Consider the following 13,813-nt stretch of genomic DNA (forward strand, 5'->3'; position numbering starts at 1 on the left):
TGCCGAGAGCTCGGGCACGTCGGGCGTCCCAGAGCGGCTCACCCACGCCAGCGGCGCCTCACCGCCGAGACGACGCGGGAGGGAAAGCGCCCCGGGTGCACGGGTACAGCGGTGACATCCCGTGCCCACAGCTGGGATCCTGAGGGTAGATTGAGTCGGTCAGTGGACACCAACTGTGCAACAGGCTTCTGGTAGAGGGCATGTACTAACAGAGCTGTCAGTCACATTAACACCAGACACATATGATGGTGTTAGCCTACCATTCTTGTGCAGGAGCTGCAGTGAGATCCCGGATCATTGTGGACACTGTCTTTTTAGAATTTCTAACACAGGAAATAGAGCAGGTGCTGCTGATGTGATACAGTGTGACTTACACTGTCCAAAAAAGCAAACAATTGGGTTAAAGATGAGACCATCCGTAACCCCTGCTCTCAGGAGCTCACCACCAAGGCACCACCACCCACTCCCAGGCGTGCTCAGGACACCTCGCTACACATTTACAGCTCCAAACTGGGGTTTGGTGGTTTTGTGTCCTCGGAGGTTATGACACGGTATTTCTCCTCTGTATTAAAACGGCACCACCAGGCCAGGACAGCCCCGGACACGCAGAACGGCAAAACCTCCACACGCCCAAATTCAACACGGTGCTTCGGGTGTCTATTAAGCCTCCAGAGACGACTTGGCGAAACAAAACCCGCCTCCCAGATTCAGGGAGCTCTGCTCCTTCCGGAGGGCCAAGGCCAGCTCTCACCGGTGGCCAACGCTCAAGCCGGGATGGCCACAGCGAAGGCGCCGGCCAGGCCCGGAGCGGGGGGTGGCCGCTCTTCGGCAGCCGGGGCAGGGTCGGGGGTGCGGGAACCCCCCGCGCTGCTGCAGCCGGGCGCGGCCCCGGCCAGGCGCTGCCTTTCCCCGGAGCCCCCGGGCCGCGGGTCCCGGCGGGGCCGGCCGAGGCGGGGCGGCCGCGGGCAGGGCGGGCTCCCGCCGCCCCCCGCATCACATGAGGGAACTTCGGGCCAATGGCGCCGCGGCGAGGGCCGGGGCCCCGCTCGCACCCGCGGACGCTCATTCAAAACGCGGCCGGGCTCGGGCACCGCCAGCCCCGTACCCCTGCCCCGGCTCCGCGGGGCCGGGCGCTGCCGGCGGGGATGCCCGGCGGGGCCGCGGCCTGAGGCGGCCGCCCGCCCGCCGCCATGCCGGTGAAGAACCGGTACAACCTGGTGGACGATGGCTGCGACTCCCGCGTCCCGCTGCACAACGAGGAGGCCTTCCAGCACGGCATCCACTTCCAGGCCAAGGTGAGCCCCGGCCGCGCTCCCCACAGCCCCGGGCGGCGGCGGGCCCGGCGCCTCGCCCGGGGAGGGGATGGCACTGCAGGACCCCCCCCCCCCAGCCTGTCAGAGCCCCTCGCCCCTGCCAGGCTCCGGGGGGCTTTGGCAGAGGCTTCCCCAGGCCGGTTTCCCCCGCAGCGCCGGGCCCTCTTTGCCCTCGCCTGTTGCAGACCAGCCCTGGGCACAGCTGCCCCCGGCAGGGCATGTGCTGGCCACAGGGCCAGTGGCCACAGGGCCTATGGCACTGTGGGGTCGAGGCCGGGGCTCGCTGTGCCCGCTCCAGCCTTACCCATGGTGTATTTCTTCAGCCCTGCAAGTGCCCCTAGCCCATGCGACTCTGCCAGATCTAAGGAGGTCTAAAGAAAACACCAAAAACCCGATGAAAGCCTTACATTTAATGATCACAATCAAACAGGTTCTTGCTCTTTTCCTAGTATTTTTTCAGCTGTTTAATCCTTAGAAGCCACCTTGTGTGCTTCATTTGAGAACTGATCTGGAAAAGACCCCTCTTGCCAGCGCCATGGGGACTGTCGGTGCCCAATGCACGTGCATGTCCTTGCTCGATCTGGTGCCTGTCCTGTCCCCCGCCGGGCAGGACCCCGTTCCTGCCGCAGTGAGGGCACAGCTCTCCATTCCCCTGGAAACCAGCAGACTGTTACGTGCTGCTTAAAACCATGTTAGTGCCTTATTCCATCTGACCTGTTCCCCACGTGAAAAGCTGGGCAGGCAACATCTTCGTTTAAATGCGTGCAGTCTTCAGGTGTCGGAAGGAAATACCGATATTGTCAGAAATTTCGTATTGATCATGAAAACAGTCTGGCAGCACAGCATCACTCTTAGAAAGTGACTCAATTGGAATTGACATTCTGTAGACAGCGCAGGGAATGGGTTTATAATTCAGCTGACAAGAAGAATTACATTTTGCTGGAGCAACTGTAGGGTTCCCTTCCCCTCTTTGCAGGTGGCCTAATACAGATTAGAAATGGAATTCACGCCTGCTGTCTCCTGAGCTGGAAAGAAGGGGCATATATATTCAAATAAAGCTTTGAAATGCGGATTTTGTGCATTTTGGTTTTTCTGCTAAAAAAGCTGTAAGATTTAAGATGGATCTGAATAGACAGTTAATCACATATTTTTAAAATCTCTCTCTTCCTTACAGGAGAAAAGGAATTAATCTTTGATTTCTTTTTTTAAATTAACATTTTCTATGCCACAGACTGTGCTGAGGAGAAGAAAAATCCTTATTTTGATTTTTTTAAAAGATGTAAAGCAACTGTACCTTTAATTGAGTGAAATGGGCTTCTTCAGATTGACAGCTTCAGGCATCCAGAGCTATTTGGAGAGTGGATAACACACTGTTAAGATGTGTGGGTCTGAGATGGGGTTTGCATTACCTTAGTAACGTGCTTACTCGGTTCTGCTCTAAAGTCTGTCTCTTCCAATTAGGACACTCATTGTGGCACAACAGTCAGCTGCAACCCTGACAATGACAAGGCTGTAACTGCCTGCCAGGTGTCTCGCACCAGGCAATCTTACTGACCACATTTAGTCCCTAATCTCTACATACCAAACTGTCTTACTTGCCCTATAATCTTCAGGGACAAACTTCACGAGGTCAATACCGGGAGCTGCTTGTGGAAAGGTGGCTGTTTCTGCAGAGCTCTGTGAGCTGGCAGGGCTCTGCGTGGGAGCACAAGTACCCAAACTCTGCGGGAAGGCCAAAGCAGGGAGTTTGGGAGAATCTCTTCTGGCTCAGCAGTCACCAGCTCTCCTTTTGCCCCCACCTATTAATTTATCTTTGGTAGCACGGCCCGTTCCCCACTGCAGCTCTGTTGTTCACAGACAAAAGGCCAGCCGGCTGCGCTGAATTACTCCGGATTACCTGTGACTGTACTGACAGCCACCACAGGGCAGGGAAGGAGATGCCTGCAAACCAAAGAGACCACAGATCTGCAGCGATACGGATGTGCCCTCGCCACCAGCACAGAGGGAAATCCTGGCTCTATCGCTCCCTTCCCTGCTGCCCTCAAGCTCTCATGGTCTGTGTGGTTTGACTCTGCTGTGGTTTACCAAAGGCTATAGCTGAACTTAACTGCTCTTAAAAATGCCATTTTGCAAAGGCATTTACAGAAGCATCAGAAAAGCCAGATGACCTTTCAGATTGCTTGTGGTGTTTATTTCAAGGCAGGTGAAAGAGCAGTAAATACTGAGCCAGGAGAACTCATCTCTGAAAGCCCTATCAAGTAGAAGTTTTCCAAGATAAAACCCATTGCAAGCGTTACAGTAGAGAAATAAAACCAGAACTATGTCAGTAACAGTGATAGCTATGGGGCTGCTCTTGGGGAATTGTTTTGTCTCTGTTCATATGTATATTATCACCTTGAATATTTGCATGGGCCTCCTGATTAGCTGCCCCTTCTCCTTCCCTCTCTACAGGGGAACAACTTCAAAAAAAAAAAAATCCCAAAACCCCACAACTTGAAACCACACACTCAAAAACCAGATGCAATTCATGAACCAAATGCTCTTGAGAGGGTAACTAAGCTTTGTAAACTGCCCTCTGCTCCCCTCACTAACCTGCCTGCGACAGCTGTGCAGAGATGGGCTGTGTGGCACTGAGGGAGCCAACAGACCCCGCTGGGAACCTGCCAGCACCGAGTCCAGCACCCTGCCCTTGGCTCCAGAGCCACAGCACCGCACCCAGCACCAACCCGTGCTGGCGGAACGCTGGCATTTCTCATCGGGCCACTCGCCCTCTCACTCAGATGGCATTTTTCTTTCTCTCACCAACATGCCCTGGACATGCAAGTTGTTCCTCAGAGCTGTGAGCCACAGCGCTGCACAACTTTAAAGGCCTTTTGTTCCACGTGCAAGGTGACTGTCCAGGACACTGCATGTTTTCCTCATTCCCAAGGCTGAGCTGGCAGCTTTGTGCCTCCTCCGCTTGCCAGTGATGCGGGCAGCACTCCCTCCTGTGCATCTGTGCCACGCGTGCTGCCACAGGTACCACCACGCTGCAGCAGCCGCCTCCTGCCAACAGGTACAACCGGAACCCGCTTTGGCACACCAGCATTACAACCCAGCATAAGGGGAGAGTACAAGCAGACCAGGGAACAGCACAGAGCAGGAAGCTGTCTGCCTTCAGGTCTTCCCTAACAACCCACATACTGCCATTGCATGCAAGAGAACAGGCAAACGACTTGCAGAAAGCTGTAGGTGTGGTGAAGTGGTAGAGGCGGAGGTGCTGGGAACCCGCCATCTGCCTGTGGCTCAGCGCCCCAGTAAGGGGCCCTGCTAGGACTGGTGCTTACACTTAAATGCAGACACCCAATGCCAAGGGCAGCCGCTATCGCAGTTCAGCCAGACAGCTTGTTTAGGACTGAAGCTTCCATAGCGTAGTTAAAAACAGCTCATGTAGGACACAGATTTGAGCAAGTTTACCAGGATTCTACAGAGCTGAGCTGGTCCAACCAAGCAGGGACAATGGTGTCCAGAAGGAGGATAGTCCAGACTGAAAAGTTAGGCCAGAATCACAAGCCTTTTCCAGAAAACCTAGTTACTGCACATCCTGGCAACTTTCCAACTCTTAAGTGCTTTTAGCTCTGAGTCTGTTAAAAGCAGGTGTAGTGAGGAATGACGAAGGATGGACAGTCCCATTTTCAGGCCCATGGGATCGTGACTTGATTAGCAACAGACGCTGCCCTGCAGAGCACTGGTAAAGGCGCATCCAGAATCTGAATGAGGTCAGAGGCTCACACCCGACGTTAGAAATCCATGAACTTCTTCCTGACTTTGATAATATTATCCACAACAGATATTCCTGTTGTGTCCTGGGTCAAGGGAGTCTAACCAAGCAGGGACTAAATTAATGAGACACTGCTTGTTTTGAAGAAACCTACACCATTAACTTGTGCATTGCTTTACAGACATCTTGCTGTTCTGTCTTTCAGTACATCGGTAGCTTGGACGTACCCAGGCCCAACAGCCGCGTGGAGATTGTGGCAGCCATGAGAAGGATTCGGGTGAGTTCAAAAGAGCTGAACCCCACGTGGAATAAAAGGTTACATTCACTGGAGTGACTTGGTTGCAGTGTGCTGTTCTGCATTCCCCCCCGCCAACCCTTCCTATCTGGAGCTCAAATCTCAGCACAATCAGGATTGTTACAACCTTCTCCAGAAATTCCCAAGGCATATTAGGATAGACCCATCCCCTGCTCTTTGCAAAGGGATCAGTTAGCAAAACTCAAACATAAAACCCTAGCCTCTGCTGAGCAGGTATGGGAATTCTTGAACCGAAGAGATGCGTTTAGCCTGTTTGGATTTGTGTGCGTGTGAAAAATGAGATGTACACAATCAGCTCCACAAAAGCACAAATTCATTGACAATTCCAAATATATTATGTTGTTATATATTGAAATATAAGTGGCCTGGCAGATGTTATGGATGTAAATCCCATCAGACTAGACTTTGTGGATTCTGCTGCTCATGGAATAATTTGCTGCTTTCCCCCATCCTCCAGTACAGTTTTACAGTTCCTGTTTCTCATCATCAAGTCTGCGCTCTTCCTCCTCTAGCCCTTTATTCTTCAGAACAGCCTGTGAATGGTCACCAGATTTAGCTACGATTAGCAGGGTAGCTAGCTTACATCTGCTTCATGTATAACCAGTTCAAGTGTATCTACCCCAAAAGGCAGTGCAGCTGTTGTGCTTGGCTCAAGTTTTGCAGGGGTCTTAATCCTGAGGCAGTTCATATGTCTCACATCAACTGAAGCAGGTTTGAGAATCTTCCACTTAAAGCTTTGAAGGGATTATCCTATTTCCCCCCCCCCCCCCCCTGCAGTGTTTAACCATCTAATTTTCATTTAGAATAGTGCTTTTTAAACTTAGCCTGTAACTGACTGGGGAGCTGATGTATTCATCTCCAGCCAAGCTCAGAAATGACATTCCCCTGCCTTTGCCTGCTCAGACTATTAGCACAGCTCTTGCTCAGAACATGGTGCAGCAGCAATCTAAATTGCCTGGTTATTTATGGAACAGGTGAACATCTATAGGAACTAAAGGCAATAGGCGAGAACTACCGGGGCAGCTTAGATGCTGGCATAACTATTGGTAATTTTTGAGCTGAATCAATATTTAGCATCAGATTTGATGCTGCACTTCTGCTGATCTTTGACTGGCTAACGCTCTTGCAAGAAAAAGCAGAGAGTATTTTAATATCAGTTTCTAGAAAGGGGTGCATTCTGTTTTCACCCCTGCTATTGCCATGATGGTATCTAGCTCAGAGTCTTGGCAGTGCAAGAGCATGCCTGAGTGCTACATGAAGCATATAAGAAACCACTCTGCATTCATGGATGCCATCAGTTAATCACACAATATTTTTAAAGTAGGCATCCTGTATTCTATACTGGGTTTTTAATCTTGGAAGCCCTTTCCAAAAAGGGAGGGCTTCCCTTTTCATGTGCGTATTGTACAGCAGGATCTTATTCAGACACTTCCTGGCTGCTGAGCGGAAGATGCTCCTCTATTGAAGATAGTTAATTGGCACTGATCCTTAATTAGAGCATAAAGAATGAACTGGGAGGTCTTTGAAGAGAATTCTAGTGCATAGAGTACACAACCTAGGAACTGAGGGAAGATGGGGGTTATTTATGTAGCGTTCATTTGCATGCAGAGGCCTTGTCTATACTAGAGTTTTTTTCCCATGGACTCTCAGCAGCACCAGTTGCAACTGGGAGGAAACACTGGAAGAAGCTATTGGTGGAAACTAGTATTTTGCTACCATCTTATTGTGAGTGGTAGTTTGCACTGTAAGAACGAGAAAGGTCCTGCAGCCCTGCCAAGTCTTGGCAGGGGCACGTTGTGCTGAAGCTTTCATCCTTTGTGCACTCCAGTGTTCCACTGGAATTCTCTGCTGGAGCGGAAGAGAAAAGTCGCCCAGTACAAGCCCCAGCACAACATTTCCTCTGCTGCTCTCTGTGCCCTGTGACATGGGAGGAGGCAGCATGAGCCATCACCGGAGCAGTTGGTGACGGAGCCGGCTGAGCACAAGGGCAGCCCACAGCACAGGCAGGCTGTTACTCATTGCTTCTGCCACTCCAGAAGGGAACCAGGGAGGAGGATGAGGAGTCACAGCTCTGTATTTTCCAGGCTCTGACAGAGCTGGTTACTCTAGTTATTCATTAGTAAAGGGATATAAGCTGAAACTGCCTTCCTGCTACCATGTCTGATTCTGGTCTCCGGTCTGTGATTAAAAGCACTTGCCCCAGGGAAAAAACCTTGAGCTACCTAACACTTAAAGTTGTCCTTGGAGTGTGGGGAGAAAGAGAGGGTGGTAAGAAAAGTAGCAACTCCAGGTGCTATGTCTACTCCTTGGCATCTTACTGCCTTGTGTCTTGTACGGGGCTCTTTTGCCAGTTGCATATGAATTATGCCAGGGAACCTGGGAGGAATTCAGTGGTATTCTCCAGGCATTAGCGGAGCAGTCTGCTTGCAGACTTCAGGACAGAGAGAGTGCACAGGCTATAGGACATTACTCCCAGCGTGCCTGAAATGACATGTTTTAACATTAGTCTGCTGAAACCGCAATCTACTCTTTTGCAGTAGGTATTTAAGATGCACTCTCACAGTAAAGCTTAAATCTATATTCCTGACTGAATGGATGCTTGTAGAATTACTAGCAGTACTCCATTAGTCACACATTAGATTCCCAGTTCATAACAGACTGGAAAACCTTGTCTCATCATGTTCTATGCTGCCACTGGAGGGAATGCAAATGCAATAGGTAGAACAGGGAAGCTGCTGTTCTTAGCTTCCCTTTATGCAGAGCTAGACAACTTTAAATTTGCTAATCCAGTGGATTATTAGCTACATACAGCTGCCATGTTATTATATGATCACCAGAGTTCAAACTAATCCCTCTGCCTCCTTTTGCCCTGGCAGGGGAGGTGATGAAATTAGTTTGCTACTTGAATAAGTACACTGTGCTCTGACAGGCACATCAAGTTGCTGTTTATGAGAGTCCAACTCATTGCACAGCTCCAAGCACCCAGTGCAGGCAGGCGTTCCTCCACCTCCCAGGGAGAAGCCGCACGCCACATCTGCTGTCTCCTGCTGCCCGAGGCCATCCAGGTCTGGGTGTCTGGCAGCACTCGCTCCAACTCCTGCGTTCAGAGTCAGCGTTCTGGTGGAGCTGGCTTTCTGCTGAAGTGGATTCATCTGCAGATATTTGAGCCTTCTCAGCACTCTAGGGAGCTTATGTACAATATAAGATTTTTCTTCCTGCAGAAGTGGCAGCTAATGTGAAGAATGTGAAAGTCCTTCTTGAGGGCCCAAATAGCTCCCTGATTCAGCAGGGTCACTCTTTCCCTAGACACACGACTCCTGGCTGCCTGTTAGTGAACAACTAAATAACCAAGTTCTCCCCTTAGCCAGGTAAAGGATCTCACAGAATTTAAAAGGAAAGAGGTTGTGGAGCCCACACAACACAAACAGTAACAGGAAAGCTTTGCCTGTTGGGTACAGGCCTGGGGGTAAAGATGGGTTTTGTAAAACACAAAACATTTTCTTGAAGCTCCTGAGGTTGCTTGGGAAATCTTGCCCTGAGAGACCAGGGAATGGCTTTATGTGAAGGGTTAACATCACAACGTGTCCTGCATCCATTCTCCCGCTTCCACAGAGCTAGCACTGACCAGAGGAGAAACAGAGCAACAATACCCTCAGTGCAGCACCTCACAGCCAGTCAAGCAGCCCTTGTGAAATGCTGCTATTTTGAGTGGTGAGTTGTACAAGGACATGGCAGGAGTAAGCGTCAAAGCCTGTCATCCCCACAGACGGCCTGCTGCCAGCAATTCCCCAAGTCACTCCATTTAATTACCTTTACAGCGCAGAATCAGTTTCCCTGGAATTTGCACTTAAGATTCTACGAAGCCTAGAAATTTCAGGTCTGATTGGAAGGTCTAGCTTGGACCTAAGCAGGTATTAACACTCAGAAAGGAGCCAGATGTTGGATTATTTAATCATTTCATAAGGGAACAGCCCACTGGTGCTATGCCCATCCAAGCACCAGGGTGAACAAACAGGAGGCAGGCATCCAGACTAATGTGTTTCTTCTGTTACCTCCACATTTCTTAGGCTTAATTTAATTGAGAAGTCTTTTTCCCCAGAGGCCAGTGTGCCAGAGAAGCAGAAACATTTATAAATCTTGACGCAGGATACATCAGAAATGCCTGAGTTCTCCTTGGCATGAGAACTGCGTTCTCACTTCAGCCTCCCTGTTACCCTGATCATTCTTGCTGCATCCACGCTCTTAAGCAGAGCCTCAACGCTTTGCAATTTCTCCACACAGTATTCTAGTGAGGAAGTGCAATCTAGCCACACTGTAAGTCATATTGACTGTCAAATATCAACTGGTAGTGTTGAAGTGTGACATGACATCAGTTTAAATCAGGATGAGTGAAAGTTACAATCCTACAGTGCAACCTTGCGAAGCGGAGGCAGCAGGGACGGCCACACAGAGCCTGCCTCTCCCACACCCCAGCAGCTCCCAGTCTGAACGCTGGGCTGGCTTCATAAGGCAGCTTGCACTTAAAGCCACGCCAGGCTATAAACTCCAATGGTTCAGGAGCAAATATGGATGTCATTTATCTGCTCTTGCTGCAGAAGGAGAGGAACCAGGTGGACATGCTGGCAGAGGGCAGGGTGTCTGCCTTCAGCCATCTCAGTTCAATTTATCACTGTGTGGCAGACTTTGGAGGTAGAGACATTTAATAGACTTGTTCATGACATTCTTCTAGAACACGGTTCCTTTAGTTTTCCCAGACAGACAGCCTTAATGCAGAGGAGAAGTTCACCAAGATAACTGCTGAATAGATTTCTCTGATATATTCTGCCTATAAGCCCGAGTTATTATGCTTGGAGCTAAGTTTTCCTGCCAGCTTCATGTTAATCTGAGCTGGAGTTGTGATCAGCACTAAAAAAAGATAGAAGCCGAACTCCCAGCTGCTGGGTTCTTGGTTAGTCTTTGCAGCCTCTCCCACTATAATGAAGTTATTTGGTCTGCTGCAGCTGAAGCACAGACTCAAATGTGGAAGTGCAAACTGCTGGAGTGCTTGCCCTGGTGTAGACCTCTGTAGCTGCATGCTGGGATCTGTTGTTGTTGGATGGGAGTTTATTCTGCTGCAGTTCCTGGAGGGCTTTTCCTTTCAGCCTCTTTGGAAGAGCATTCAAATCTCAACTAATGACAGCCCTGGGCTGTGAAAGAAAACAATCCTAGCTTAAAACACTTCAACAGTCCTCAGATTGCTGGTGTGGACCAACCTTTAGTTCTCAGAAAGCCATACACCTTCCTTTCATTTACAGGAAGGTGAAGGAAAAACATATGGCAGTTCTTACATGGTTAGAAGGTAAAACACAAGCATCTTGTGTGTCTGCTCCAAACCTCTAGCACACCCTGAGCCAGTTAAGGACACAGCTGATAGTACACAGTGGTGTACTTCAAGGTGGTAACTAACTTGGTGGTAACCAAGTCTCATTTACTAGGAGCTTTACAGACAGGAGAGCTGGGCCATGTCAGTTCACCCAAGGCCTTTAAATAAATATTGTCATCACATAGTGACATTCACTAGATCACTTGAGAAACAGCACTGTAGAAGATAGTCCCATGCTGGTCGTGGATCCAATCAACACTTATACTGACAGGCAGACAGCAGACCTTGTAGGAAGATGAGAGGAGGACTTCAGGGAGACAAACTTCCCCAAGGCTGTACATTTCTCTTCCTCCTTCTCCCCTATACCAAAAGGGCTATGTATTTATCCCAAACTACGCTCCAAGAGAGTATCTTTTTCTAGGATACCTTCCCTGCTTCTCTGGAGAACCATGCAAGGGTTGCTTACACTGATACATATTAGACTATAGCTTCCGGGAGAGAGCAGTGGTTTTAAGTATCTGAACCAAGTATACATGAGCATGTACTATCTTGCTCTGATACCTTCTGCAGAAAGTCTGGTGTTAGTTTTGGCTCTTCTCCAAAGCAGAGGCCTAAGAAAGGCTCATGCAGCTTCACGCAGGCAGTACATGATCAGACTATAGCCAATCCTCAGTATAGCCTACAAGTCTACCCAGGAAAAGAATGAGGAACTTACACTAGTGACTTGGAAGGAGATTTACAGGCAATCATGGATGGCTTTCTGTCCTCTGCCTACTCTCTGGATCTTTCTGTACTTCTGTCTCCCTGTCCAGCAGCCCACGTACCTTTGCCTGCAACCTTACCTGCTATCTGCTTTATTAAGGGAAGATACCAGTCAACACAACAGAGCTACAGGCACAGAACAGTCTCTCAGACAAGTGGACTAAGAAAACTGAGATTGGCAAGAGGACATCAAGAGCAGAGTGGATGACTTGGCTCAAGGCATCCTTGCCATACGGCCCTTCTGTTCCCCAGGCACCTGGAGCCCCAAGCAGAGCTGTGTCCCATTACCCGACCTGCCTGCAGGACTGCTCAGCTCTAGGCACGATGGTCTCAGAAACACCAGTTACTCCCAGGGTCCCATCCATGACAGGCATCTGAGCCAGTTTAAGGTCTCTACCACACAAGATTAAGCTAATTGGTTTTACCTTTCCAGGCTCTGGCAAAATACAGCAAGTGTTTTCAGGATGGTAATGAAGTGTTAATTGCAACTAAGTTTAGCCCTAATGCCTCATTAGGTTGTTTTCCTCTATTTGTTGCAGCTATAGCAGAGTCTCCTGCACAGGGATGGGGATCAGGCTGGACTTCCTGGGAGGCAGAGGAGTCCTGCACCATGCTCTGAGGGTCCTACCTGAGCCATGCCAGGAAGCCTCTTACCTCCTCCTACCCAAGAGGAGGAGATCTGGGTGTGGAGACAGAGGCCCTTAGACCTGAATGCTCTAATTAGCATCTAGCCAGCAGCTCTGCAGGGTTCTCTGGTGTGCCCAGACACACACATTAGCCCATTTTCACAGTAAAGTGGATTTCACATCCCTTCCTATTATTCCTTTGCTGAAGTCTTCACCACTTCAGCCCCCTTAGCAGGTTCTTTGCCCTCTCCCATGCCAGAGGATGAGTTAGTGGGTTTAACAAGGGCAGGTAGTACCAAAACATTTAGCACCTTGCTCTACTGAAAAGCATTTTACTCTTCTGCACTACAAATGGCACCTGAGTTTGGTTCCCACAGTGTGTTTGCTGGTCTTTAAGAAGATAACGGACCTGACAGAAATGCCCTTGGGAGGGGAAGCCACCTTACATGAGGAGATGACAGCCACATTATGGGTCTTACCTTTGTGCAGCATGAGCGCTGCCAGGATGCTGAGGAAGGAGGTGAGTCCTCTGGCAGAAGGTCTGGCAAGAATCCATTTCTCCAGGCAAAACGAGTGGCCTCAGCCTGAGACTGCAGGGCCTCCTCTGGCAACGGGGAGAGACCTAGAGCCTCAACCTCCCAGCCCCTGCTCCTTACCTAGCTCCCACCCCACCTCCAGGAAGGGCTCCCTACCCTGCCCCTGAGTTTTATCACCTCTCTCCTTTCCCAGCATGCCCCTGCAGCCCTAATTAGCCAAAGCACCAGGTGGGACTGTATCTCCCAGAGGTCCCTTGCCTAAGGAAGGGGGAGGGCTGGGGTTGGAAGGATGGGTGATGCAGGTGCAGCTCCTTAGGCCTCTCTATGTATGTTCTCTGGTCTATGGTCACCTTGGCAGGCTCAAGTGTGTTTCATGCATGTGCTGCTTTACTAGCCTTACAGAAAATTTGATTTTCATGAACTGAAGAAATGGCTTTAGAAATGTGGAAGCTGCTTTTCTAGAAGACTTGGGTCTGCCATGTCTCAGACTAACCGCGCATTGTTTTATCCAGTTTCTGCTTTGTATTATCATAACGCAAATGGAAGAAGGTCTTAGTGAGATGGTTTTGCAGTGGCATCATGCACAGTGTTTCTAGGCAGCCTTGTGTGGCTGTGGTGGAGAACTGACTACTCCCTGCTTGTCCCTCTTGAGTGGGAGGAGAGGAATAAACACCTCTGATATTACCCGAGAATCCAGCCTTCTGCTCACTGCTTGGGGATGTCTCACCGTGTCATAGAGCCACCCCAATGACTTATAACTTCTTGCAGGTTTCCACCCTGCTCATCTCCAATCCTAAATCACCTCTGGACTTCTTGCCATGGAATTATGATTTGTTATCTTCCACCACTTCTGAGCTGAAATGAGTGGGGACTGGTCTAGCTGTCAATACAGGCCACTGTAACAGAAGACAGTTTAGAGCTTTTTCAGTAGCCACGTGCTATGACCTACTTCTGAGGAGTCACTGGTGATTATAGATGCCTCAGTTCTTATACCCTGTTCAGCAAGTGCGCTACGTATGATTGATAACAGATGGATGGAAGGATCAGTCAGTGAAATGTGCCATCTCTAAGCAACAGCGACCTTTTAATGCCTTCCTCAGAGTGCTGAAAACTGGATGGCTTCTCCAATGAGGGGGTG

General features: G+C 49.7%; 1 protein-coding gene across 1 annotated transcript in view; it reads left to right on the forward strand.

Moving 5' to 3' along the window:
• Positions 1-1,083: 1,083 nt before the first annotated feature.
• LOC141932638 (carboxyl-terminal PDZ ligand of neuronal nitric oxide synthase protein-like) overlaps positions 1,084-13,813 on the forward strand; it is a 37,909-nt gene continuing 25,179 nt past the window's right edge. The window contains exons 1-2 of the mRNA XM_074846492.1: positions 1,084-1,295; positions 5,279-5,350. Of these exons, the coding sequence (XP_074702593.1) occupies positions 1,191-1,295; positions 5,279-5,350 (177 nt within the window). The 5' untranslated portion in view covers positions 1,084-1,190. The remainder of the gene's footprint in view (positions 1,296-5,278; positions 5,351-13,813) is intronic.

This window comes from Strix aluco, chromosome 20 (genome assembly GCF_031877795.1).
Source record: "Strix aluco isolate bStrAlu1 chromosome 20, bStrAlu1.hap1, whole genome shotgun sequence".
In the NCBI taxonomy this organism is placed as follows: Eukaryota; Metazoa; Chordata; class Aves; order Strigiformes; family Strigidae; genus Strix; species Strix aluco.